Source organism: Malania oleifera, chromosome 1 (assembly GCF_029873635.1).
Source record: "Malania oleifera isolate guangnan ecotype guangnan chromosome 1, ASM2987363v1, whole genome shotgun sequence".
Lineage (NCBI taxonomy): Eukaryota > Viridiplantae > Streptophyta > Magnoliopsida > Santalales > Ximeniaceae > Malania > Malania oleifera.
This window is the reverse complement of record NC_080417.1, coordinates 32,407,143-32,434,630: the sequence shown is the minus strand read 5'-3', so window position 1 is coordinate 32,434,630 and position 27,488 is coordinate 32,407,143. Positions and strand designations below refer to the sequence as shown.

The window sequence follows — 27,488 nt, the reverse complement described above, 5'->3', positions numbered from 1 at the left end:
ATGCCAACAACCTTGAAATCCAGACAAGACATCTGCTTGACACGCCCTCGCCACCCTGGACTTGGTGTCCCATAGACCGGGCCATGAAACGTTCTTCTCGTTTATGATTTAAATTTCAATCATCATCAGCAGTCGCTCAGTGCCCAGCGACACCCATTTTCAATCTTTAGAGTTGAGCAGACGCTGCCACACTTCAAGATGCTTCTTCTGCAAGTCCTCCACTGACCATCATTTTCGCCATCTTCTTCTTCTTCTTCTTCTTCTTCTTCTTCTTCTTCTTCTGGTGTGACCTTTGCTTGATCTAAGGCAGAGAAGACGAAGAGACGAAGACATGAGTTTCAGGGAGGAAACAGAGGAACTTCGGAAGCCATTCCTGCACACCGGAAGCTGGTACCGCATGGGCTCCAGGCAGTCCAGCATCATGGGCTCCTCTCAGGCCATCCGCGACGGCTCCATCTCCGTCCTCTTTTGCGTCCTCATCGTTGCCTTGGGCCCTATCCAGTTCGGCTTCACGGTACGACCTGTTTACACATTTTCCCCTTATTTCTTCTTCTCCACCATTTTCATATCTATTCCTTCTTCTCCTGCATTCGCACACTCCCTCATGCTCCCTGGTTATCCTTTCTAACAGTGTGGTTACTCTTCTCCTACGCAAGACCAAATCATCAGCGATCTCGGGCTTTCCCTCTCGGAGGTCTGTTTCGCCCACCATAGTAGATTTAATTAATTCACCTTCGTGTATGCTTTTGATAATGTAATTCAATTTCTTGGGGGCAGTTCTCTCTTTTTGGTTCGTTGTCGAATGTGGGTGCCATGGTTGGGGCAATAACCAGTGGTCAGATCGCAGAATACATGGGGAGGAAAGGGGTACTCTACTAAATCACCCATTGAGTATTGATTATGTTGAAGTTTTATGGGGCATAAAGTTTGGACCTGATATTTGAACTTGGGTGCAAAATTAAAATCAATATTGATTATTGAGTTTGATTTTTGTCCAGGTCTACATAATTTTAAATTTAAATTTTAAAAGCCCAAAATCCTTACTCCAGAGTCCAGACACAACTTTAGACTGGAAATTTTGTGGATTTAATCAAAATACATACAAAATTGTATTGACTTTCGTGGAATTTTACATAGATTCAAAACCAGGATCAAATTCCATGCCTCAAAGTCCAAACACAACAGTAGAGTTTTCACATTTTGCGCATTTTGTATTTCTTATCGCATTCTGCCATAATGATGAAATCCTGAACGCTGCTTTGTTTGATTGAGTTACAGTCGCTAATGATTGCCTCGATCCCTAATATAATAGGATGGCTCGCCATTTCATTTGCCAAGGTAAGTGGTCACTATCAGTTTGACTCTATCAACAGCGTACCATTGTCAAGCCTATTGATTTGTATATTTTGTGGTCATTATGCGTAGGATTCCTCATTTTTATACATGGGAAGGTTGCTAGAAGGATTTGGTGTTGGCATAATCTCTTACACGGTAACTTCAAGTTTTCAGTCTTTTTTTCTTTGGTTCTGTAGTATGTTGTTTTGTTAAAAGATGTTAGAATAATTGACATTCATTATCTATAGGTGCCAGTATACATAGCAGAGATATCACCTCAGAACAGGAGAGGGAGCCTTGGGTCTGTCAACCAGGTTGCTTTTGTTTCCTGTCTAATGCTGCCCACGTATTGGTGCTATTGTTATCAATGACCAATTATAATGATTCAATTTCAGTTATTGAGAAAGGATTAAAATTCAGATTTATTTAGTGCACCATATTTTTGTTATGCAGCTCTCAGTTACAATTGGGATAATGCTGGCATATCTGTTGGGAATGTTCGCTAATTGGAGGGTGCTTGCAGTTTTAGGTAACACCAATAAGCTCAATTTACATGGCTTGTTGTCAGTCCTAGAAACATCCAATTCTTTTGTGGTTCTCTACAGAGGAGAATTTTATCTCTTTTTCTCTCCTTCACACCTTTCTTACCTGTCTATTTTCCTCACCTCCTTTATGTAATCATTTGTCTGTATCTTGTAATCTAGTTATTGGACTGAAATAATTAAAATTTATTATGGTTTACCCTAATTATCCTTCATCACAGTGCATCCTATCATATTTTTCATACTGATGATGTGCTCTTGAACCGCCATTTCTGCCTCATTGCTGTCAGGCTCATTCCTTTCAAAGCCTCGAATGCGTGTAGCTTCAATCAGAATAAAACATAATCTACCAAATAAATCATTTTAATGCATAGTTTGATAATTTGAATCAATAGAATATCTACATATTGTTTGCAGGGATTTTGCCATGCACAATATTGATACCTGGTTTATTTTTCATACCAGAATCTCCTCGGTGGCTGGTAAGAGTTATGAATGCTATATTTAGTGATTACATATGCTGTTGGTGATGCAGACATGGTTACTTTCATCTTCTCTTTTTTGCAGGCCAAAATGGGGATGATGGAAGAATTTGAAGCCTCCTTGCAAGTTCTAAGGGGATTTGATTCTGATATCTCCATTGAAGTGAATGACATTAAGGTATCAAAATTGCAGCAGGTTTATCTGTGGGTTTTCTTAAAATTTATATGTTTCTTATCATCCAGCCCTAACATTATCCATCCAAATATATTGTCATGCTTGTGCATTCCATGTAATATTGTTACATAGGATTTGTTCCACATGTGTCATTTTAACGATTTAACCCCGAAGTTACTATTTTTTTTCATTGTACTTTCTTGCAGAGAACTGTGGCATCAACAAGCAAAAGATCTACAATCCGGTTTGCTGACCTCAAGAGAAAAAGATACTGGTTTCCTTTGATGGTAGAATGCTTTGTTGGGAAAAGTATTCCTTACTTTTGTAATGTTGCTTTCCCTATATCCTTGAAAGTGGATAAAGCTCATAATTTTTTTTAAAAAAATAATAATTTTGATGGAACAATTCATGCTGCAGGTAGGCATTGGGTTACTCTTACTTCAGCAACTCAGTGGAATCAATGGTGTTTTATTCTATGCCACTGAAATATTTGAGAGTGCTGGTTAGATGACCATCTATTTGCTTTTGAACTTTCTCCCTATAATTCCCTTCTAAATTTTAGGTGTTGGTGATGGACCTGCTTATTGATGATGCATGGATGGTTAAAAAATGCTTGACTGTGAATGTTGATTATGGTATAATAATGATAATTGCACAAGATATGTATCATCACATATTTTTGTGCTACTCCTACAAAGTAGAAGAGGCAAGGATCCTTATTTCAGTAAAAGTTAACAAAAATTTCGTACATATTCCAGTCTTGTAGTTGTAGGCATTTCAAAATGACCTAAAATTGTTCTATTTAAAAAAAAAGGAAGACCTAAAATTGGGGCTTACCTGTTACTTGCATCCTGAAATTTACCCTGTTATGGTCCTGTTAAGTGCATACTGAAATTAACCTGTTATATAGCAGAAGAAAATTTATGTTGCCATAACCTATGATTGTGGCTTAGACTTTTGTGATAATTAGACATTCACTAGCAGTGGACTCCAATTCTTTTTCAAGTCCATTAAGTTTTTGAATTTTTATTTTACTTAAAAATATTGATTTTTATTTTACTTAATTATATTAAAATGATTGTGAGAATGGGAAGTGGCTTCTATTTCCTTTTTGATGTTTCATTATTTAATCAAATTTGAGCAGGGATTTCGTCAAGTAATCTTGCAACATTAGGAGTTGGGGTTATTCAGGTAATAAAAAAAGTATTGCATGCTATGCTGTTAGCATAAGAAATTGTGATCAGAGTCATCTAAGAAGATCCTATTAATTATGTAGGTTATTGCTACTGGGGTCACTACTTGGTTGGTGGACAAGGCTGGCCGCAGGCTTCTTCTTATTGTGTGTTTGATCAAATTCTTCATTTAGGGTTTCTTGTCTACAAAACTGGAAAAAAAGAATTGAAATAGCGCAATCACTTGCTGCAGGTATCCTCATGTGGAACGACTCTTAGCCTCCTCCTTGTTGCAGTTGCCTTTTATTTGGAGGTAAGTAATGCCACATACCCTTTAGCTTAAACTTATTATGCATCAGCTTCAAGAATTTATGAAACCTAGATTAAAATAATCTCCTTTGCTGTACTGATGCCAGGGTGTAACTTCAGAAGATTCTCATCTTTATAAAGTATTGGGGATATTGTCAGTTGTAGGGCTCGTGGTATGCCTTCATATATGCATTGTCTTATAATGTTTATTGTGTAGTAATTATTTTTAATGATTTTTTGTTACTTTGTTAGACTAACCATGCTTATCTGGCCAGGCTATGGTAATTACATTTTCTCTGGGACTTGGAGCGATTCCATGGCTTATGATGTCTGAGGTATGCACAATAATAAGTTACTGCTAACTGTACTAGCAATAGGAAGTTTCTGTGCTTAACGATGGAGTACTTCCACGTGATTTTAGAGTGAACTCTCATCTAGTAAACAGTCAATGCACAGGAGCAGATCTGTCCCTTGAAGGACTTGTTCAAGCATAGGTTTATCCGTCACTTCTGCTGGACTGCTTAGTGAGGGCTTTGAGTTCTCTCATAATTTAGGCATTACTTCTAGACATTGAATATTTGAATTGATTTCTCAAGGTTCCATAGTTGACTTTGGATTAGTACTCCTGTTTCTTTTTGATGAATTATATAGATGATTGAAATTCAATTGCTCAACACAGCATGTGAATTTCTGATTGCATGTTGCCTTGAAGGTGTGCATAGTTTGGTGTTGACCAATATTGAAAACTGAATGAACTTACTCTGTTTTTTAAAATGAAGAATCCATACTGAATCTGAAACCAACTATTTTTTACTGAAGAAATAATCGGGATTCGTTTGAGTGGTTTTTTAAAATGCCCAGCAAAAGGTTTTGTAGATAGTTCTTTCAGCATTTATTTTTTAATTGGAGAATAGCCCATGCATGTGGGTTGGCGCATAGTCACTAGCAGGTCCAATGGGTGGAAATTGCAAGCCTAGACAGTGGGCACTGGGTTTTTATTAAGAGATGGAGGCTGTCGCTCTCCTGCATTTCTGATGTGGGAATAGATTTCTCATTTCTCCCCATGCATCAGCTGGCTAGAGCCTGAGCACTAGTTGCTAGGATATCTGCCCCATCCCCAATAACCATTCCCACATCAGAAGATTGAGGAGTTGGGTCTCCCTTCTTCTTATATAAACCCCCTTCCCTTTCTAAGTCTCTAATCTATTGGTAGTGGCATAGGGTCTGATGTCTTTACTACTCCTCCCACCAAAAGCAATCAACTAATTTGAAATTAAAAAATAATTAATTTGCGTTTGAAAGGCTCCCAGATGGGACTGTGAAAATAGTCTTCAAGCCAGTAGAGGTTGCTTCCTCCAGCACTCCACCAGTTTTTCAATCCTTAATGATAAAACTTGTCACTTTTGAAGAAGATATTCCTTTAAGCAGCGTTGAAGCGGATGGAACACCTGTCTACATTGACAAGATTGAGGGACATTTTATTTGGGACGTAGACCCTTCTATGTGTGATCCAGATTGTGATTGCCATAAATCCTTACACAAGTATGAGACTCGAGCCTCTTGCAGACCTCCTACTTCTTATAGAAGGCATGTTAAAGAATATGTCCAAACCACTGCTCTTGATAAATGTCTCATTCCAGCTTCTTCCAAAGAACAATATGTTGATCTTGAGCTTGATCAAGATTTGATCAACCAATGGATCAGGGAAGGTTACACTCACCTTCATTTTGGAGCAGTACGACTTCTTCTCACTCTTCATGGCCGAAAGGGACTTCCTGTTACAGCCAGGATTACCCTTCTTAATATCACTTACACTCAGTATAAGCATGCTGCTATTGGAACTTCCCTTACCACACTTCAAGCCGGTAGTGTTTACCTCACCTTCTTCCCAAATTTCAATATTTTCTTGAGAGATAAAAATCTAAGGAATTGCATCAAGGTCCAGTTACAAATCACAGGCGCTCCACAAGTAGCCACTGCATACATGGCTACTCTTCATCATCAATTAATATACAAATTCCAAGATCATGCTGTTGATCTTCCTCTGTCAGGACAATCTGAAGATACAATACTTATTATTGGTGAAAGAGAAGAAGATGTGCCTACCATTCTTCATATCCCAAGACGAATAGAAGCTGACCAGTCTCATGGGAAATCACAATCTTTTGAAACTTGATCCTCAAACCGCATCAACGGTCTACAATTTCTTTATCCTTCATAGGACATATTTCTACAATCGAGCCAAGAATCTTCTATGGTCACAAAACTGTGCATACGAATGGGACACTCTCTATGATTTTCCTAGCTTATGGCCAAATCACAAGTTTCCTCTGCTCAAGTTCCTTTGTGAGATGAATGATTTCAAGTTCTGCACCGAGATCCTTCATGCTATTCCAGATATCATACCTCCACCCAAGCCACCATCCTACAAAGATCTTTTGTAGGACTCTTAGGATCTGATGGAAACTGATGACCTCTTCATCACACCTACTTATTACCACCCTGTTCATGGAGAAATAACTGATGAAGAGTATGTCAATATGAATTTGTCTCCTTCTCATCACATATAGTTTCTCATTGTAGCACGTCAACTATAGCTTGTCACTGTAACACGTCAACTGTAGCTTGTCACTATAGCACGTCAACTGTAGCTTGTCACTGTTGCACGTCAGCTGTTGTCTGTCTCTGAGGCAGACAGTTGTCCATATGCTTTTTAGCTTTGTTCATCTATAAAAGGGACGGTCTTCCCGTTTGTAAGGCAGAACATGTTTGAGAAAAATAAAATCCTCTGGGTGTGTGTTTCTCTATGGCTTTCTAAATCTCTTCTTTCCCTAAAACTATTTGTCCGAAGAGCTTTTGTGCCTCACCTCTATGAACTTGTAATTTTGTTTTGGCTTTCAAGTATGCTCTGTGCTTGCCTCTGAGGAGGATCCTGCACATCAGAAAGGGCTCTGATACCACACAGAGTCGGGAGCCCCTTGATCCATCTTAGATAAACATTGTCAAGAGCCCTTTCTCCAAAACTATCCTTCAAACGGAGACCTTGGGTCAACAACCAATGTTTCTCAAAGGGGATCAATGCGGACCATACAATCTTTCTGATGTGCAGGATCCTCCTCAGAGGCAAGCATAGAGCATACTTGAAAGTAAAAAAAAAATTACAAGTTCATAGAGGTGAGGCACAAAAGCTCTTCGGACAAATAGTTTAGAGAAGCACACACTCAGAGGATTTTATTTTTCTTAAACATGTTCTGCCTTACAAATGGGAAGACTGTCCCTTCTATAGATGAACAAAGTTAAAAAGCAGATTGACAACTGTCTGCCTCAGAGACAGACAACAGCTGACGTGCAATAGTGACAAGCTACAATTGACGTGCTACAGTGACAAACTACAGTGACGTGCTAGAGTGATAAGCTACATGTGATGAGAAGGAGACAAATTCATATTGACATAGTCTTCATCAGTTATTTCTCTGTGAACAGGGTGGTAATAAGTGGGTGTGATGAAGGGGTCATCAGTTTCCATCGAATCCTGAGAGTCCTGCAAAAGATCTTTGTAGGATGGTGGCTTGGGTGGAGGTATGATATCTGGAATAGCATGAAGGATCTCGGTGCAGAATTTGAAATCATTCATCTCACAAAGGAACTTGAGTAGAGGAAACTTGTAATTTGGCCATGAGCTAGGAAAATCATCGATAGTGCCCCATTCGTATGCACAATTTTGTGACCATAGAAGATTCTTGGTTGGATTGTAAAAATATGGTCTATGAAGGATAAAGAAACTGTAGACTATTGATGCAGTTTGAGGATCAAGTTTTCAAAGATTGTGATTTCCCATGAGACTGGTCAGCTTCTTTCTCCAGGTGGGGAGTGGGTCGAACCATTGTAAGAGAGTCCATAGAAGAGAACCTTGATTATCACGATCATGGAGATGTGCATAAAGTTCTTGTAGAGGAATAATTACTGCATGTACCTGCAAAACAGAAACATACCAGATATACCATATAGTATTAATGTCAAAAGATGAGGGATTGATAATATATGAGTTTAAGAAGGGATAAGATGGAAGGGTAAGGTGGTGGCTTATCCGGCTAGCATATGGTTTGAGGTGGTTCATAGCAAGGGCTTTTAGCTGATCTGAATTAATACTTTGGCAGGGATCTCTGGAGGAAAGGTCAATTGGGTAGTAGCACTTAGGTGAAGAATTTCTGATGAGGATGCCATGAAAATCAAGGGAATAACTTGGTGGCTAGAGATTAGGAAAGAATTTTTCCTGGGGCGAGAGAGCATATCAGATAGAACATTGTGGGTGCCTTTTATATTCTTTACCGAGAAATCATATCTGGAAAACCATTCTTTCATTTTGAGAAATTGTGGATCTGGAAGGACCTTATTTTTGAACTCAAGGATCTTGGGGAAAGATGAGTTGTCCATTTTAACAGTAAAGTGCTTCATCTTGACATAGAAGTTGAATTTCTGAATCCCATTTTTTATAGCGAGGATTTTTTTGAAGACTACTTGGTAATGTTTTTGTGATTCCTTGAATTCTCCACTAGCACGTCCGCAATAGGCCCTTTTGTTGTCCTTATCTTCAAGTAAAATTGCCCCCCAGTAATGATCATTGGCATCTGTTTGTAGGATAAGATCTCTTGAGGATGGAATAGTCAAGGGCGGTGGATTATCTGCAGCCTTTTTGAGATATTGGACAGCTCTTTTCTGGTATGGGCGCCATGGTGGTGGTTTTTTCTTCAAAAGTTTTGTCAGGGCACTAGTGTAATGACTTTTGCGAGGAATAAAATCTCTGATATAAATAATGATTCCAAGAAATTGTTGGATCTGCTTTGCCGAAAGATGATTATCAGGGAAATGTAATAATTCCTCAGTGAGATGGGGTCCTAGGCGAATGGTTCAATGAGATATCTTCATTCCCACAAAATCGATTTCATTTTGTCCAATAGTGCTTTTCTTTTCAGAGAGCATAATCCTGTACTGTGTAGCAAACTGTTGGAACAGTTGGAGAAGATGGTAGTGATCTTCTTGGGATTTAGAAAATAATAAGATATCATCAATGTAGATGAGAGTGCTGTGAAGGATCGGATTAAAGATTCTAGTCATCGCCTTTTGGAATGAGGAAGGAGCTATTTTCAGTTCAAAGGGTAACACAGTCCATTGAAACTGTTCATTTGGAATGCAGAAGACAGTTTTGTATCTGTCATCTGGATGAATCCCAAGTTGCCAAAATGTACCTTTTAGATCAAATTTTGAGAATATTGTTTCTTCAGCAAGATGAACAAACTGTGTTCTGGCTTTTGGAATGGGAAATTTGTCATCCCTTATGAAGGTGTTAAGGGGCTTGTAGTCAATGACTAATCTTTTCTTTCCTCTGATCCTTTTTGATCTTTTTTCAACATAAATTGCTTGGCAAGCCCAAGAAGAACTAGTTGGTTCAATAAGCCCTTGTTTAATAAAGACTGACATTCGTCTCTTGCAAGCTTAAGATCTGAAGGAGACATTCCAGGATGAGAAGCTTTAGTCGGGCTGCCATCTTCATTTAACTTGAAGGGAATATGGATAAAAAAGTCTGGATTTTCCAGATAGGGTGATCATGAAGAAATTGATCATGACTTTCAGCACATAATTTCAGTAGCTGTTCTTGGACGGTCTGGAAATTTGGAGAGGAGTGAGAAAGAGAATAAATTTTTGTTAAAGGAGTGAAAGGTTTAAATTCTCTTTTGCACCTGATTCCTGTAGGAAGAATTCTCAGGGATTTGGAAAGACAATAAACATCTCATCCTAGAAGAACATTTTTTTGAAGAAGGGCACTTCCAATGACATGGGTCCAAATAATGCAGTTAGGAGGAAGTTTAATCCCTATTTTTCTTTTAGAAACCAAAGTGGTAGTAAAAATTTGATCATTTGCAACTCTGAAAAACTGAGTGTGGGATGACCAACAATCTGAAGGAAGCACTCTGGGATTAATCATGGTTTTATGAGAACCGGTATCAATGTATGCAACGACATATATGGGTTTGCCATATTTTTCATGAAGAAGTTGGATTTGGACATGAGGACTTATCTTTGTTTGTTCTGAAGAGAAGAGTGGTTGAACATTGAATATTTTCTCTGAATAAGAATCCTCTGAATCAGAGTCTTCTGCGTCAGTAATGACAAGGATTGTATCCTCAGTCATTTCTTCTTGTTCTGAAAGAATGAATTCAATATCAGCTTTTGTATCTTCAGTCTGCAGTTGTTGGGCCAGTTTTGCAGATTTTCATCGATTTTCAGGACATTGCTTAGTGTCATGGTCCGACTATTTTCACACCCTTGTGAAGGGCCGTGCAACACTAGTTAAAGCACTCTTGTTTAACTAGCCAGCCTATCGTTTACTAACATTCATTCACGAAACACTTTCATTAGCATTCATTCAAATAGCAGCGGAAACAGTAATCAATTCATGAAAGTCGTGGTAAGCAAGCAGTAAACATTGAAGCAAACGTAATTCATTAACAAATCCTCCGTTGACATGGTGTACTTAGCGAGGGAGGCAAGTAGGCTAAGCACGTTGACAATTGCTAGTGAGTTTTACAATGACTGATGAACACTCACCTTCCCCTAAAGAGGTTTTTATGTAATTATCATCCTGACACTAGGAAACATCAAAGTGACCGAGGAGTCATATTGCCTTATTTGGCTTACAAAGACTTTACTAGCAGAAAATAACCCTACACTAGTATTTGTATGATGGAAACCCATTCCAAGCACACGAGATAAGCGGTCACAAGCAAGCATAATGCCCTGAACAAGCTTAGCTCGTGACATTCTCCTCTACTGATGCGGTCGACGTCCTCGTAGACTTTTGGCGGTAGGTACACTTCAAATTTGTCCACAAACGGTTGAATATCTTCCGCAGAAATCTAGCTGATTTCTTTGTTATCAAGGCATTTCCACTTCACTAGGAACTTTTGCCGCTTCTTCCTTGAGGATATGAACTTTTTGTCTGCAAGGATCTCTTCAACGTCATGTCTGTCAGGTTGCACTATCTTCAACTCTGCTCTGTTGAACTGACTTCTGCTCCGGTCATTGGTGTTGGCGTTGAACGGCTTTAGGCAGCTGACATGAGACTGCTGTCTTCTCCCCTTATCTGCCCACTTCTTCATCTGCTCAGAAGCTTTCTCCAAGTAGGCTTGGGCAAACTCTGCATTCTGTTTCCCTTTACTAGTGAAGATGTACGCCTTGGGACTCTTTCGTCTGTACGGCTCGCCCACTGTGTGAGGTAACAGCGGCAGCTGGCCTGTAACAAGCTCAAAAGGGCTCTTGTTGGTTGTTAAGCGCCTTTGGGCGTTGCCACAGAATGAAGCCACATCAAGTAGTTGCATGCCATTCTTCTGGTTGTCGTTGACACAATGACACAAGTAGTCATCTAGTAGCCCTCTGAATCTCTTCATCTGTCCGTCTATCTGTCGGTGAGAACTCGAAGAGATGTCAATATGTGACCTGAATATCCTGAAAAATTCTGTCAAGAAGTTGTCAGTGAACATTAAGTCTCGGTCACAAATAATAACTTGGGGAACACCCCAATGTTTCACAACAGTCACAAGGAACAATTGTGTCGTCTCCTTTGCCAAACAGTACTTTGGTGCGGCCATGAAAGTACCATACTTCTTCCGCTCCCCCTTGTCTTGTTGGCAAGTGAGACAAGTTTTGGTATAATCAACCACATCATCTCGCGTGTGCTGCCAATAATACCTTCCCAGTAGTCCTGTCATTGGAGTCATTCTCCGCGAATACCCCTCAACGAACTTCTTGCAGTATTTAGTAAGGCCAAGAAAGGAACGCAACTCTTTCACTATCGTGGGGATCTTCCGTTCTTGAATCATCCTTACCTTCTCCATACCCCTCCGGATATGACCTTGTTCAACCACTTGACCAAGGAATTTGTTGCTCCACTGAGTGAAAAAGAAATTCTCCTTTTCGACATGGCCCTTTAGCAGGTGGTTTCACTCCTGATAACAACTCGATCTCATCCTCCACAGTCTGTCGTGAAGGAAAATTGTAAGGCAGCTTATTCGGCAACACCTCCTTATCCTTATCCAATACCGCTTGGATGGTCGTAGGCTCCAGATTTTGGCCTACTTCTTTGTCTACCACCACTGTGGCTAGACGTGTTTGTTCACCCTGACCCAATCCATCATTGAGTTGTATGGCTGAAAGGGACTTCTCGTTGTCTCCTTTCATCGCAACGACTTGCACCATGCACGAGTGATCTCCCATCAGACATAGGGAACCAGCTGAAGGCATCAGCACTGCCCTCGTCCCCCTTAGGAACTCCATTCTTAAAATGATTAGAAAGTCATCCAATGGCACCGCAGTGAAATTCGCATGACCTTCCCACTGTTCAAGCTTTACAGTCACTTGCATGGCTACTCCCAGAGTAGGCTGGGCTACAAAGTTAACTGCTTTCATGCGTCCTGTATCCTTCTCTAAGGATAAGTTGAGTCTCCAAGCTTCCGGTTGTGAAACAAAATTATGGGTAGCCCTGGTAGCCACCATAGCGCGGGTGCTCTTCCCATTGATTTTCAAGTCCACAAACATTAGCCCTTTGACTCGTGCAACATTTGGGGCTTTAGCCTGCTTTTCCAACGTGCTCACCTGTCGCATTGCACCCATCCTCGGGGTATCATCCTCTGCCCCATCGTCTTCCACTGCCTGCTCTGCAATGGAAGCCTGTAAAGCATTAAGTGATGCTTTGTAAGGGCACTCAAAAACTCTATGAGGTCCACTACACAAGTAGCACGGAATTTTACTTTTCCCCTTTCCATTGGATGTGTTGAACCCTTGAGACGATGAAGCTTCCTTTGAGGTTGATGATTTAAAGTCGGCTCCCCCACTCTTGGGTTCGCCATTCTTGAAAGACTTTCCACTGTTTCCCTCTTCGCCAAACCGTTTGGACAAAGTGGTCTCATCACCAGCGTAGTCCGTCAAGCGTTCTGCAGCAGCTTGTGCAGTTGACAAGTCTTGAACCCTTTGCCTATGAAGTTCAGTTCTTGCCCATGGTTTCATCCCCTCTAGAAAATAGAACAACTTGTCATTCTCCGACATATCCCGAATATCCAACATTAAAGCAGAAAATTGTTTCACATATTCCTTGATTGACCACGTATGCTTGAGATCTCTCATTTTTCTCCTTGCATTATACTCAACATTTTCAGGAAAGAATTGGGCCTTGAGCTCTCTCTTCAAGTCTGTCCAACTATCAATTACACAACTTCCATTTTCAATTTCTATGTACTTGGTACGCCACCACAGTTTGACATCACCAATCAAGTACATGGTCACAGTATCCACCGTTGCCTATTCTGAGGCCATCCTCACAACGCGAAAGTACTGCTCCACATCAAACAAGAAGTTCTATAACTCCTTGGCATCTTGGGCACCCCCATACGTCCTGGGTTTTGGCACCTTGGTCTTGCTAACTCCCGGAGTGTTGGAGTTCCCCATAGCAAGAACTATCACATTCATCTTTGCATCCAGATCTGCCATCCGGGCCTGCAAAGTTTCCACAGTGTGGTGAAAGTCCTCTGACATTTCACTTGTCAAACTTGCTTGATGCTGCTGTGATCCCATCACTTCATCAACAAGTCCCCTCAGTTGGGCCATCTCGTTGGCCATATTGTTGGTTGTCTCTTCAACCTGTGCTTCCACTGCACTGATTCTTTCAGCGTTGTTTGGTGCTATGGTCACTTATGAAAGCTTCCCAAATCCAACAACGAAGGCAATCGAATTCACGTAGCAACTCAACCTTGGTCTCTCACCAAGTGTCACCGACTTGGCTCTGATACCAAATGTCACGGTCCGACTATTTTCACACCCTTGTGAAGGGCCGTGCGGCGCTAACTAAAGCACTCTTGTTTAACTAGCCAACCTATCGTTTACCAACATTCATCCATGAAGTACTTTCATTAGCATTCATTCAAATAGCAGCGGAAACAGTAATCAATTCATGAAAGCCGTGGTAAGCAAGCAGTAAACATTGAAGCAAACGTAATTCATTAACAAATCCTCCGTTGACATGGTGTACTTAGTGAGGGAGGCAAGTAGGCTAAGCACGTTGACAATTGCTAGTGAGTTTTACAATGACCGATGAACACTCACCCTCCCTTAAAGAGGTTTTTATGTAATTATCATCCTGACACTAGGAAACATCAAAGTGACCGAGGAGTCATACTGCCTTATTTGGCTTACAAAGACTCTACTAGTAGAAAATAACCCTACACTAGTATTTACATGATGGAAACTCATCCCAAGCACACAAGATAAGCGGTCACAGGCAAGCATAATGCCCTGAACAAGCTTAGCTCGTGACACTTAGCATAATGACCTTTTATTTTTTTTACAGATAAAGCACCGAGGAGATTTATGGTGTCCCTGCTTGGATCTCTTTTTGAAAAATCTGAATCTTTTTGATTTTCCAAAATTCTTTTTGGAATTCTTTGATTTATCAAAACTACGAAATTCCTTGAAATGCTTCTTCTTCTTTGGACTGCATACGCATTCTTTCTCTTTGCATTTGATCTGCAAATGTGACTTTTTGCACTGTTTAGTGAACAAATGATTTTGTTTCATCATTTTTGAGAAGAGTTGATGCGTATCACATAGCTTCTCTAAAGAAGCTAGGGCCAGCTGATGAATCTCTCCAATAGAAATTTCCTTAAGTGATCGTCTGAGAGAGGAGATTTTTTTTTGGAGTTCAGGCTGAATGTCTTCTGGTAAAGAATTGATGTAAACCTGTTTGAGATTTTCATTATTAAATCCTCTAAGAAGATAATATCATCTGGACATTCTTTGATAGTGAAAATCAAGATCTTTCCTTTTTAATGAGCAGCATCTCATTTCAAAATATTCTTGTCTCACTTCATTAGCATGAGCATCTGGATCTCCAATAAATTCTCGATAAAGAGTTCCCAAAGCATGAGAAGGAGTCTGAGATTTTATAAATTGGAGTTGTCTATAATCTCCAAGGCTTTGAAACCAATCTCTTAATGATCTGGTAAATCTGGATACGAACTCAACAAGTATTGTTTCCAGATTATTTCCTGGTTTAGAAAGTTAAAGATCAATCCATGCACCAAATTCTCCAATTCGATCTATCCATTTAGTCAAAGAGAGGCCTTCAAAAGAGAACTAGGAACCATTCATAGGGTTTTGTGGAATAGTTTGCCTAGTGGTTGAATCAGTTCTATAGGGTCTTTCATAATAAGAGTTGTGAATGTTTGTAATCTCTTGATCAGAGGTTGGCAGAGTTTCTGAGGCTGACAATGTTTCATCAGAAGCATTACTGTCATCATCATCAGAGGATATTTCAAGGATGAAAAGATCAGCAAGCAATGATGGTGGCTGGTCAGGTGGTGTAAAAGGTGATTTGAGCTTTTGATGAATGGGAATGGGTTTGGAAGAGGAAGGTTTGACCAAGGCTGGTGGTTTTGATAGTGTAGGCTTTGGTTGGATGAGAGAATGCTTTCTGAAGAATTCAGCAGTTGACTTGAAGTGTTTGGAATAGTCTGGTAAATAGGAAGATGAAGATGGTGGAGACGGTGATGTAAAAGGGGAATATGAAGGAGTATAAGGAAAAACTTTAGAGATATATGCAGGTGGAGAAGGAGATGGGTGGATGTCTTGTTCCATTTGAGATAACTGTGCTTTGAGCCTTTTGATTTCTGCCTCCTTTTCATCAAACTTTGATCCATAGTATCTTGAACTGATGTAGTGACGGAATTCGGTATCAAGACAATCAATCTTTCTTTTTAGATCTGAATACATAGCATCAAGTCTAGAATCAATGTGACCAATGCGTTGGTCAATTAGTGTACCATGAGAGATGAGCTTATCAACTTTATGGTCGATAGCAGATAGAGTTGTATTCTGAGATCGGGCATTCTGGGTCTGCCAGTTTAAGACTTGTTCTGCTTATGAAGGTAACTTTTTAGAGTCATCTGGTTGGACCTCAGTGGGTTGGATAAACGGTCTAGAGTGAAGGTTAGACTCTAGGTGTGTTCTTGGTTCCAAAGGTGGGAAATGCTTATCATAAAGGGAAGTCATGAAGCAAGGAATAGGCTGGGATTTAGAACAAGGGGTTTGACTGAACTTGGAGTTTGGGACCGAATCTTGTTCTGGAGAAAGCAAGCCTTCTTGCTTAAGAATTTCAAGAGCTCTTTCATAAATCCAGAGAGGTTTAGGTTTAGTAGATGGACTTCGGAGTCCTATTCAGGGGCTATCTGGGTCATCAAGCCTTCTATAAGAAGTAGGAGGTCTGCATGAGGCTTGGGTCTCATACTTGTGTGAGGATTTATGGCAATCACAATATGGATCACACATAGAAGGGTCTACGTCCCAGATAAAATGTCCCTCAATCTTGTCAGTGTAGACAGGTGTTCCATCCGCCTCAACGTTGCTTAAAGGAATATCTTCTTCAAAAAGTGACAGGTTTTATCATTAAAGATTGAAAAACTGGTGGAGTGCTGGAGAAGCAACCTTTGCTGGCTTGAAGACTGTTTTCATAGTCCGATTTGGGAGCCTTTCAAACTTAGAATCTGAGAAATGGACTGGCATTGTTTGTTGATGAAGCTGTTCATAACTGGTGATCCATTCTAGAGGAATAAGCTCTTTCAGTTCTTCTCTGGGAATTCGTCTCGAGATCTGAAGAATGGTAGGTACATCTTCTTCTCTTTCAGCAGTAATAAGTATTGTATCTTCAGATTGTCCTGGTAGGGGAAGATCAACAACATGATCTTGGAGTCTGTATATTAATTGATGATGAAGAGTAGCCATGTATGCAGTGGCTACTTGCGGAGCGCCTGTGATTTGTAGTTGGACCTTGATGCAATTCCTCAGATTTTTATCTCTCAGAGGAGTATTCAAATTTGGTAAGAAGGTGAGGCAAACACTACCGGCTTGAAGTGTGGTAAGGGAAGTTCCAATAGCAGCATGCTCATACTGAGTGTAAGTGGTATTAAGAATGGTAATCTTGGCTGTAACAGGAAGTCCCTTTCGGCCATGAAGAGTGAGAAGAAGTCGTACTGCTCCAAAATGAAGGTGAGTGTAACCTTCCCCGATCCATTGGTTGATCAGGTCTTGATCAAGCTCAAGATCAACATATTGTTCTTTGGACGAAGCTGGAATGAGGCATTTATCAAGAGCAGTGGTTTGGACATATTCTTTAACATGGGGTCTGTTATGTGATATAAGAAGAGTACGAACTTGACTGGCAAAGGATTTTTTTTCTTCGGAAAATATTATAGGGATTTACAAGAGGAAGTGAAGTTTCCTGAATCTGGGCTGAATCAGGAATGTAAGAGTATTCAACGAGGTTGGTGATCTTGGAAGATGTGGTCTTTTTAATAGAAGGAAGAGATGTGGGAGAAGAAAGTCTTGCTGGGGTTTTCTTAGAGCTTTGCGAAAGAGAATCCATGGTTACAAATTTCCCTATATACTATTTGTACCTCATTCTTTTGTAATCACCTCTTTGATCTAAACTTCCTGTATTACAGGCAAGAACTTGGCTTTGATACCACACAGAGACGGGAGCCCCTTGATCCATCTTAGATAAACATTGTCAAGAGCCCTTTCTCCAAAACTATCCTTCAAACGGATTCAAACGGAGACCTTGGGTCAACAACCAATGTTTCTCAAAGGGGATCAATGGGGACCCCGACTCTGTGTGGTATTAGAGCCAAGTTCTTGCCTGTAGTACAGGAAGGTTTGACCAAGGCTGGTGGTTTTGATGGTGTAGGCTTTGGTTGGATGAGAGAATGCTTTTTGAAGAATTCTGTAGTTGACTTGAAGTGTTTGGAATAGTCTGGTAAATAGGAAGATGAAGATGGTGGAGACGGTGATGTAAAAAGGGAATATGAAGGTGTATAAGGAAAATCTTTAGAGATATATGCTGGTGGAGAAGGAGATGGGTGGATGTCTTGTTCCATTTGAGATGACTGTGCTTTGAGCCTTTTGATTTCTGCCTCCTTTTCATCAAACTTTGATCCATAGTATCCTGAACTGATGTAGTGATGGAGTTCGGTATCAAGACAATCAATCTTTCTTTTTAGATCTGAATACATAGCATCAAGTCTAGAATCAATGTGATCAATGCATTGGTCAATTAGTGTACCATGAGAGATGAGCTTATCAACTTTATGGTCGATAGCAGATAAAGTTTTATTTAGAGACCTGACATTCTGGGTCTGCCAGTTTAAGACTTGTTCTGCCTGCGAAGGTAACTTTTTGGAGCCATCTGGTTGGACCTCAGTGGGTTGGATAAACGGTCTAGAGTGAAGGTTAGACTCTAGGTGTGTTCTTGGTTCCAAAGTTGGGAAATGCTTATCATAAGGGGAAATCATGAAGCAAGGAATAGGCTGGGATTTAAAACAAGGGGTTTGATTGAACTTGGAGTTTGGGACCGAATCTTGTTCTGGAGAAAGCAAGCCTTCTTGCTTAAGAATTTCAAGAGCTCTTTCATAAATCCAGAGAGGTTTAGGTGCTACTATTGGAACTTCCCTTACCACACTTCAAACCGGTAGTGTTTGCCTCACCTTCTTCCCAAATTTCAATATTCCTCTGAGAGATAAAAATCTGAGGAATTGCATCAAGGACCAGCTACAAATCACAGGCGCTCTGCAAGTAGCCACTGCATACATGGCTACTATTAATCATCAATTAATATACAGACTCCAAGATCATGCTGTTAATCTTCCCCTGCCAGGACAATCTGAAGATACAATACTTATTACTGTTGAAAGAGAAGATGTGCCTACCATTCTGGGAATGAAGATATCTCATGGAACCATTCGCCTAGGATCCCATCTCGCTGAGGAATTATTACATTTCCCTGATGATCATCTTTTGGTAATGCAGATTCAACAATTTCTTGGAATCATTAATTATGTCAGAGATTTTATTCCTCACAGAAGTCATTACATTAGTGTCTTGACAAACCTCTTGAAGAAAAAACCACCACCATGGGGCCCAGACTAGAAAAGAGCTGTCCAATATCTCAAAAAGGCTGCAGATAATCCACCGTCCTTGATTATTCAATCTTCAGGGGATCTTATCCTACAAACAGATGCCAGTGATCATTATTGGGGGGCAAATTTACTTGAAAATAAGGACAACAAAAGGGCCTATTGTGGACATGCTAGTGGAGAATTCAAGGAAGCACAATAACATTACCATACTATCTTCAAAGAAATCCTTGCTGTGAAAAATGGGATTCATAAATTCGACTTCTATGTCAGGACGAAGTACTTTATTGTTGAAATGGACAACTCATCTTTCCCCAGGATCCTTGAGTTCAAAAATAAGGTCCTTCAGATCCACAGATATATTTTTTAAGCTAATAGCGTAGTTTTAATAAATTTTTTTTTATTAATAAATATATAGTTCTATTTTTTTCTTTGGTAAAGCTTTTTATGTTTTTTATTTTTTTTTATTTTTATTTTTTAAAATAAAATATATAGAATTGAAATTTCTTTGGTAAAGCTGAAACAAAAAAAACCAATTTTACGAGTACTAAAAAGCTGCAGCCAAAAACCTCTAAATGGAAAAAATGCTGCTCACTTCAGTCTGTTTTCAGATTTCTTGATAAATTTTACAACCCTAAGTTGCCTTTCACCCCCTTCCCCCACTTTTTTTTTTTTGGTAAATGGTAATAGGTTTACACTAACACAGGGTGGTCGGCGGAACAGTACAATTAGAGTTGGGATAGGTCCAACGATTGAAGGTAAACATGCTCTAGAAGTTCTATTGAGCATGAAGGTTTCCTAAGTATGAGTCATTGGTTTCTTGATAGTGGAAAAATGTTAATACAAATTGTATCCTTCATATTGCTTATACATTCCTGGTTGGTTGTCTCAGATTTTTCCGGTGAATATTAAGGGCCTTGCTGGCAGCCTAGCAACATTGGCAAATTGGCTATCATCCTGGTTGGTTACCATGACTGCAAACCTACTTTTGAGTTGGAGCGCTGGAGGTGGGTATCTCTCTGTGTGCATGTCTGTTTTACACCCAATGGACTCATTAAGATCAAACAGAAATGATATACTTTTTTGTCAACAGGGACATTTACGATTTACGCGTCAATCACTGCTTTTACTATTGTCTTTGTGACGATTTGGGTACCTGAAACAAAGGGAAGAACTCTAGAAGAAATTCAGTGGTCGTTCAGATGAATTTGTTTGCACAAGCATGCATCTATCTTAAGCTGGATTCAGGAGATGTTTTATGCTTGGCAATTGGCATCATGCACATGCAGATCACTTCCATGCATCGTTACACATGTTTCACTTGCATAGCATCTCTTCGTGTGGGTTTTCTAAGCAAAAGAGAAGAATGTGTAACAAAAATGTTCGTCAAATACATTCTATGATCTTTCCTTTTGCACTGGTCAAGTTTTCATGTTAAATGACTCAGTTCATTATAAAGGCCCATGTCTTAACACAAAACAGCGGTTGTAGGATGAAATTGTAGCATGAGTTCATAATTTTTGGGCCGTGTCTGTGTGCAGAGAAGCAAGGAACCGCTTGAGACATCTGTTGTAGACACAGGGGCGTTCCAAGTGCACCAGGTGACCTGCTCTCTTTATTCCTTCAAACGTTGCATTGTCTCCTAGTTGCCTGTCATCACATAAAAAAAGAGAAATCTCATCATTATGTATGAACTATGACTATAACCTACATATGGGGACTCATTTTGGACCATGCATTGATATGTAAAGAGTAGACATACTCTTTCATGTCGTGGGCAAGTTCCTGCTTAAATATCTGATCGTTTTCGCCCCATAAGAGGTGTATTCTCTGCAAAAATAAATAAACAATTTAAAACCGATAAGCACTTTCAGGCGGGGAAGGAAAAATTGTGGAGAGATTGACTACAGAATGCAGGGGTAATACTTTACCTGTGGGAAGCAGGGGATGCTGGGGTCCTTGTTGCTGATGACCAAGGCCTCCAGGAGTTCGCTTCTTTCCTTTCTGTTTGTGAACATCACCTGTTTTTGTTCTTGCACATTCGTCAATGTCCACAATAAAATTGTGTTCTGGTTATAGTGTGATGGTAAGGGGGAGGAGGATGGTCTCTCACGCAGGTGGGGTTGGGAATACGGAATTTTATACTTCGTTTTTGAAAGATAATTATTTTGAGTTTGGAGGCCTGGATTTAGATTTGGATAAAATTTAATATAATTTTATATGATATTTTGAAAAAATTCATATGCATTTAAATTTAACGTGCTGTTGATATAATTTAAAACTATCTATTGTTGAAATTTACATGAATACAAAACTAGGGCTTGAAACCCTAGCTTCCAGTGCAGCTTCAGTGCAAGTGTATGGTATTCTGGGGGTGTTGGTTTTTGAATTGAGTGGTGAAGTGGAAGTGCAGATGAAGCATTGGCTGCTCGCGCGTAACCTAGGGTTGATTGGATGCCTTGTATCTCAGTTTCTATTTGAAATTTGGATTTGGAAAGCATTGGAGATATATGAAAAAAATGACAGATGATTTTTTTTCTTGCTTTGCTATCAAAATAAAATAAAATACAAAGAAATAAATGGGCAGAATTTTTTTTTTATTTAACATGTCATGAGCATTTGATTTTTATAAAATTTTAATTATATTTGAATATTTTTTATTTTTAATAGTATTCAGTATATTGAAAAATGTATTAATTTTTAAAAATGTTTTTTGACTTTTTTTTTCACCCCTTGATAAAATCAGCCTTAAGTTTGATGAGCATGGGATAATGAGAGTTTAGATTTTGAGCCTTTTAAATGAATTTGTGCAAACAAATTTAATTTTATATAAATCTATATTATAATTTGTGCAAACAAATTTAATTTTAGTTTCAATTTTCATGCTTTCAAAAATGAAGGCTTTTATATTGTCAGCTGTGGACTTTGCTCTTGTTTGGGGGCAATTTAAAAAAAAAGTATTTAGAGTGCTTTTCAGCCAAAATAAGCACTCCTATAATAGGTGGCCTTTGACTTGGATTACAACAAATATTTATTGAAAAAAGTGTTTTTTTAAAACTATTTAAATTAATTTTGAGAAGCAATTAAAAATAATTTTTTAGCCATTTACAAGTGATTTTATAAATGTAAAAAAATTAATGACTATTTTATAATTTAAAAAATACATTAAAAAATGAAAAGTAAGGTGAACTCCCAAGAGAGGGGTGAATTGGGTTTTAAAAATTTCTTTACTATATATTTAAAAAATTCTTTAGTTAGATTTTAATCTCAGTTTTATATACTTTCAGCAATTTATCAACAATTACAATACTATTTAGTTGAACTAATATTTAATTTCAAGTTCAAATCTTTGATATTGACATTCAACTGATTAAATTCCAAAAATCAGATTAGGATAGTTTAAAAATAAAACTCAGATTTTTGTTTTAACAGGAATATCCAACTAAGTCTAGTACAATCATCAATAAAAATTAAATAGTATCTATATTCAGTAAAGAAAGAACTAGTGATGGACCCCATAAGTCCTAGTGTAAACGATCAAAAGGCATGGCACAACGTTCATCATTTAGAAAAAAAGGTAAACAGTGACTTTTGCCAAGTCTACAACCATCACAAATTTCATAATCCATGTTCACCAATTTCTTACTACAAGAAATAGATCCTAATCTAGAAAGAGAAGCAATGGTGTGATAATGTGGATGACCAAGGCGAGCGTGCCATAAACGAATAGAGGCTCGCGGTGAAGAGGATGTGGTGGACATAAAAGCATGATGACGTTGATTCAACACGTAGAGACCATTTTCACATCTTTCGACTTCCAGTACTGTTCTTGTGACCCGATCTTGTATGGTACAACCAGAGGAAGAAAAGGTAACAAAATAATTATTATCTTTAGTAAGCTGACTAATCAAAATAAGATTTTTCTTAATGTTAGGAACAACTAAGACGTTTGATAGAAGAAGGGGACTAGATGGAACAAGAGATGAAGTGGAATCAGTATGAGAGATAGCTAAAGATTGACCATTTCCAACCATGACAATTTCATTCGTAGAGTAGATAGCTGGTTGATGCACACCCTTAGTGTCGTTGGTTATGTGGGATGTTGCACCAGAGTCCGGGAACCATTTAGAGCCATTCAGATCTTGAATCGAGCAGGTGGAAAAAGCTTCAGCAAGATTAGCGGATTGCTTCTTCTTGAGTTTCAAGAAGGTACAACAACGTTTAGCCAAGTGTCCCTCCTTGTCACACAACTAATAGTAAACAGAGGAGGTAGATGATGACTTCGAATTGGTAGAAGTTGTTGAAGAAGAGGAAGACCAATTTTTCCCTTTCTTGGCCCCTATCGTTTTGGAAGCCTGCTGTACAAAATAAGCAGAGTTGGAGGACGAGTGGGAAACGAATCTTTCAAAAATCTCATGACTTAAAGCTTTCGGAACAATCTTGGCAAAGAAGGGTAGCGGAAGCTGTGACATCATGGTGGTAGCAAAGATCTTGTAGTCGGGTCCAAATGCTTGTAAATACCAGTGGACTTTATTCGTGTCGTCAATGGGACGACCAATAGCAGCTAGTTGCTCACAAAGACCTTTGAAGGTGCGGGAAAACTCAGCAATGGATTGAGAGTCGCATTACATCAGTTGGAGTTCATCTTTGAGTTTCAGTTCTCGAGTCTTCGATCGGGGCGAGAATGAGACTTCAAGAGCACGCCAAGCCTCGTGATCGAGAATGACGTAAACCTAGTACCTCACTCATAGACTCCTTTGTAAGAGAAGAGTAGAGTAAATTGAGTAACATTTGATTGATATGCAGCCAAGAAGTGTACCCCGGATTTGGCTTTGTGGTTCCATCAAAGGCACGAATCGTGGTCAAGGGAGCCACGATGGTACCATCCAAATAATCAAAAAGTTCTTGGTTGGCTAACAGAGGATCAAACTGATTTTTCCACAATAGATAATTGGAGGAAGTCAGTTTAAATGGTAAGCATATGCACCATGGTGTTGAGCGGAAGAGTAGGTGAGGAAGAAACTGAATCAACCATGGTAAAATCAAAGAAAAAAAATTGACTCTGATACCATAAAGATGTTTAACAAACAACGAGTAATGACCGAAATCCTCCTTAACTATATGAAGGAGATAACATCTTGTATATGTAGAATAATTACACTTGTGTATTCCTATAAAATAGGAAAGAATCAAAATACAAATATTCAAAATATATTTACATATATTTACAGTTATATTAATTGGATATTGTGGAACCGTATATCTACAGTTATATCAATCGGATATTATGGAACTGAAATTGATTTAGCAAATACCATAGAGAATCCTCGATTCTTCTTTATTATTGTATATGTAAGTTTACGCCTACTCATCTAATAGGTTTTGATTTTGAAAGAAGCATTAAAGTTGTGACTGAAAATGTTAGATCCTGTGGACCTACTACATGCATGTACAACATGGACTCTTTCTTCTTTATTATTATTTTTTAAAAAAAAGTTAAATTAACAAAAAAATAAAATAGAAGATCAAACTAGATAGAAATAATTTTTTAAAAGAAAAAGTTAATTAAAAATTATGTGATAATTAAGAAATTATAATTAACGAGCTGAGGGATATGCAAATTAATGAATGAATTAAACCTGGAGATAGTCCCTTTGGAGACAGTCCGGGACCCAGAGCTTCTTGTGAGCAGCGACGGAGAAGAGAGCTTTGAGACCCTTCACGGAGTTGGGCAGCAACAGCTCGGGGCAGGAAGAGAAACCTAGCCTCTGGAGGATGGAGCCGCTGATGGAGTCGGTCATGGCCAGCACCGAACCCGACACCACCATGGCCCCCACCAACTCCGGGTGGCGCTCCGCGATCTTGAAGGCCACCATCCCCCCGTAGCTGAATCCCACCACCGTGCACTTCTGCACCCCCAGCTTCCTCAGCCCCTTCGCCAGGCAGTCCGCCTGGTACTCCGGCGATCGCTCCGCCCTCACACTGGTCGACCCCCCGAAGAACAGCAGGTCCGGCACGTACACCGCGTAGTTCCCCGTCAGAGCCCCCACCTAGAACAGCCACGTCACGATGCCCTCGGCAGCGAAGCCGTGCACGAGCACCACGGCAGGCTTGTTTGGGGGGCGGGTGGTGGTGTTATTAGGATGAACGATCGTTTTAGAAGGAACCCAGAAGTTCATGACGGTGCCGGGCTCGATCTCCACGGAGTGGGGTCTCACTCCGGCCATCTTCATTAGCCCACGCAACAATGGCTTCTGTGCTGCTACTAAGTTCACCATCTCTCTCTCTGGTCCAGGAAATGAATGAGAGCTTTGGGCCACCGGGGGGTGGGGGGGGGGGGGGGGGGTGGGCTTAAACTAGGTGATGTACGTAGGAGATGAGGAGAAGCTGCCAGTTTGTTGTTGGGTTGTTAGGAATCCTTTTTATTACAGGTGTATGTGTCATGACGGTGCCGGGCTCGATCTCCACGGAGTGGGGTCTCCCTCCAGCCATCTTCATTAGTCCATGCAACAATGGCTTCTGTGCTGTTGAAAAAAAAAAAAAAAAAAAAAAAAAAAATGAAAAGATCACAGCATTTTTTTTTTTTTTTTTTAACAGAAAGAAAGGAGAAATCTCACATAACATCTCCAAAAAAAAAGATCACAGCATTTGAAAAATGACGAAAATGCCTACAGAATTGGAAATTTCCTAAACATTTTTGAAAATTCTAGAATTAAAAAAAAAAGAAAAAGATATTAGTCTTATTAGATGTTCCTAATTCACAAAAAATTTTACATTTTATTTTAAAATTTTTATTAATTAATTGATCATTTAAGAGTTAATTTGAATCAATTTAAGGTAATCCATAGTTAATAAGGTGTCATTCTTCGTAGAACGGGTGCATAGGGATGCTAATACCTTTCCCTCCATAGCTGTATTCCTAAACTCGGTTATGGTAAAAGGAGATTGAGACTACTAGTTCCTTGACATTAGGAATAGCCTAAAGGCCGCATAATGAATAGTAATTAGGCGAATTAACCACACATAAGTAAATAACATATTAGTGGTAACTCTAATGAACCTGAAGTAACACAAATCTCTCACTTATCAGCATCCCAAGTCAACCACATGTCGACATAAGGAATCCCTAACCTCGAATCCCTACTTGATGAAATTATGAAATCAATAGGATAATTATTAATATTATTGACAGTGGTTAAATGGAGAAATTATAAAACAGTCGTGTCTATATTGTTTATGTATCTATATTTAAATATGAAAAAATGACAGTGATATTTATATTATAATATAGAGAGATAAATTTCTTATATAATTTCTATAATAAATGTAAAACATGTGTCAAATGGGTTGATCTTCACATACATTCGATGCTAATAAATTCATCAGTGGCGAACCTAGGTTAAGCCTAGTAGGAGCAAGTGCCCCAATTGAAATTTTAAAAAACAATATATTATATATTAAATTACAAAATATTTAGATTAAAAATATGAGTATGCTCCTACTAAAATTATAAATAACAGGATTATGTTAAAATTAGCATGATTTTAAATATTCAAATAATATTTGTCAATTAAACAGTTTTTCAAATTAAATATAACTCTAAAATTTAAGATTTTTTTTTTTTTTGTGAAAAAATTTTTCTCTTCTTCTTTCTAGCTATTATGCTAAGACAAAGACTTTGTCTAGAAAAATTATAGGCCATAAAAATGAAAGAAGGAATATGTGGGAAGAGACTGAAGAGAGGCCAAGGAGGAATATGAAGGAATAGTGGCTTTTGAGCTTCTACATTATACATTAGAGAATCCAAAGTTTTTACATATATATATATATATATATATAGGTGCATAATATGAAGGGTCAACTTCTTTGTATAATTTTGTGCAATTAATTGATAGCCATATAATGTTGATATATTTTTAAAATTAAATTTTTTAATTTATGGGTCATGCATTCATAAATGCATGAATTAAATTCTAAGTGGCAGAGAGGGTGTGGGGTGTGTTAATAATTTTGGGCAATCATAGACTTCATGCCACTTGGTGGCCCAGGGTCTTATATGCAAATATAAAACTGAAACCTAGCTCAAAATAATATAAAATTTAAAATGGGCGCAAATATGCAAATATTAACAATAAACCACACATTATTAATAACAGAATTCTTTCATTAATTATTACAGGAGATTGTGTTTAACTTGACTCTTGTTGGCTCCAATACCTATTGTAGAAACTGCAAGAATAATAGGAATACATTTTAACAAAACACTCACAAACTCCCCATCACTCTCTAGACTCTCAAAACCATAACACTGGAAGAAGAGATGGATTGATCTTTTCTTTACTGCCTTTCCTCACAAAACTCTCTTCCTTATTGTAATTATCTATTGATAATTACACGTCAATCGGCATATCAACTTAAGTTCATTTACTTACTTTTTATTAAGTTTTTGCATCTTCCTTTTG

At 38.8% G+C, this 27,488-nt stretch overlaps 1 protein-coding gene and 1 pseudogene across 2 annotated transcripts; one reads left to right on the top strand and one right to left on the bottom strand.

Annotated features, from left to right (window-relative positions):
* On the top strand, positions 1–20,543 carry LOC131157424 (sugar transporter ERD6-like 6). Of its 2 annotated transcripts, XM_058111568.1 has the most exons (18): positions 1–514; positions 632–694; positions 778–867; positions 1,279–1,338; positions 1,426–1,491; positions 1,584–1,649; positions 1,789–1,864; positions 2,295–2,359; positions 2,445–2,537; positions 2,741–2,821; positions 2,952–3,036; positions 3,679–3,725; positions 3,811–3,873; positions 3,960–4,019; positions 4,123–4,188; positions 4,291–4,350; positions 19,919–20,033; positions 20,120–20,543. In XM_058111568.1, exons 1-18 carry the CDS (start codon positions 332–334, stop codon positions 20,230–20,232), a joined length of 1,452 nt encoding a protein of 483 aa, XP_057967551.1. In that variant the 5' UTR covers positions 1–331; the 3' UTR covers positions 20,233–20,543. The 2 variants fall into 2 exon arrangements, with proteins under 2 accessions (XP_057967551.1, XP_057967561.1); XM_058111578.1 differs by lacking the exon at positions 778–867.
* Positions 20,119–25,304, bottom strand: LOC131157428 (uncharacterized; annotated as a pseudogene).
* Positions 25,305–27,488: the final 2,184 nt, after the last annotated feature.

Bases quoted from the DNA above. Each gene is read 5' to 3' on its own strand.
- LOC131157424 (XM_058111568.1), top strand. From the start codon at position 332: ATGAGTTTCAGGGAGGAAACAGAGGAACTTCGGAAGCCATTCCTGCAC. The intron at 695-777 runs GTCTGTTTCGCC...TCTTGGGGGCAG, and splicing joins TCGGGCTTTCCCTCTCGGAG to TTCTCTCTTTTTGGTTCGTT. The intron at 4,020-4,122 runs GTAAGTAATGCC...TACTGATGCCAG, and splicing joins CAGTTGCCTTTTATTTGGAG to GGTGTAACTTCAGAAGATTC.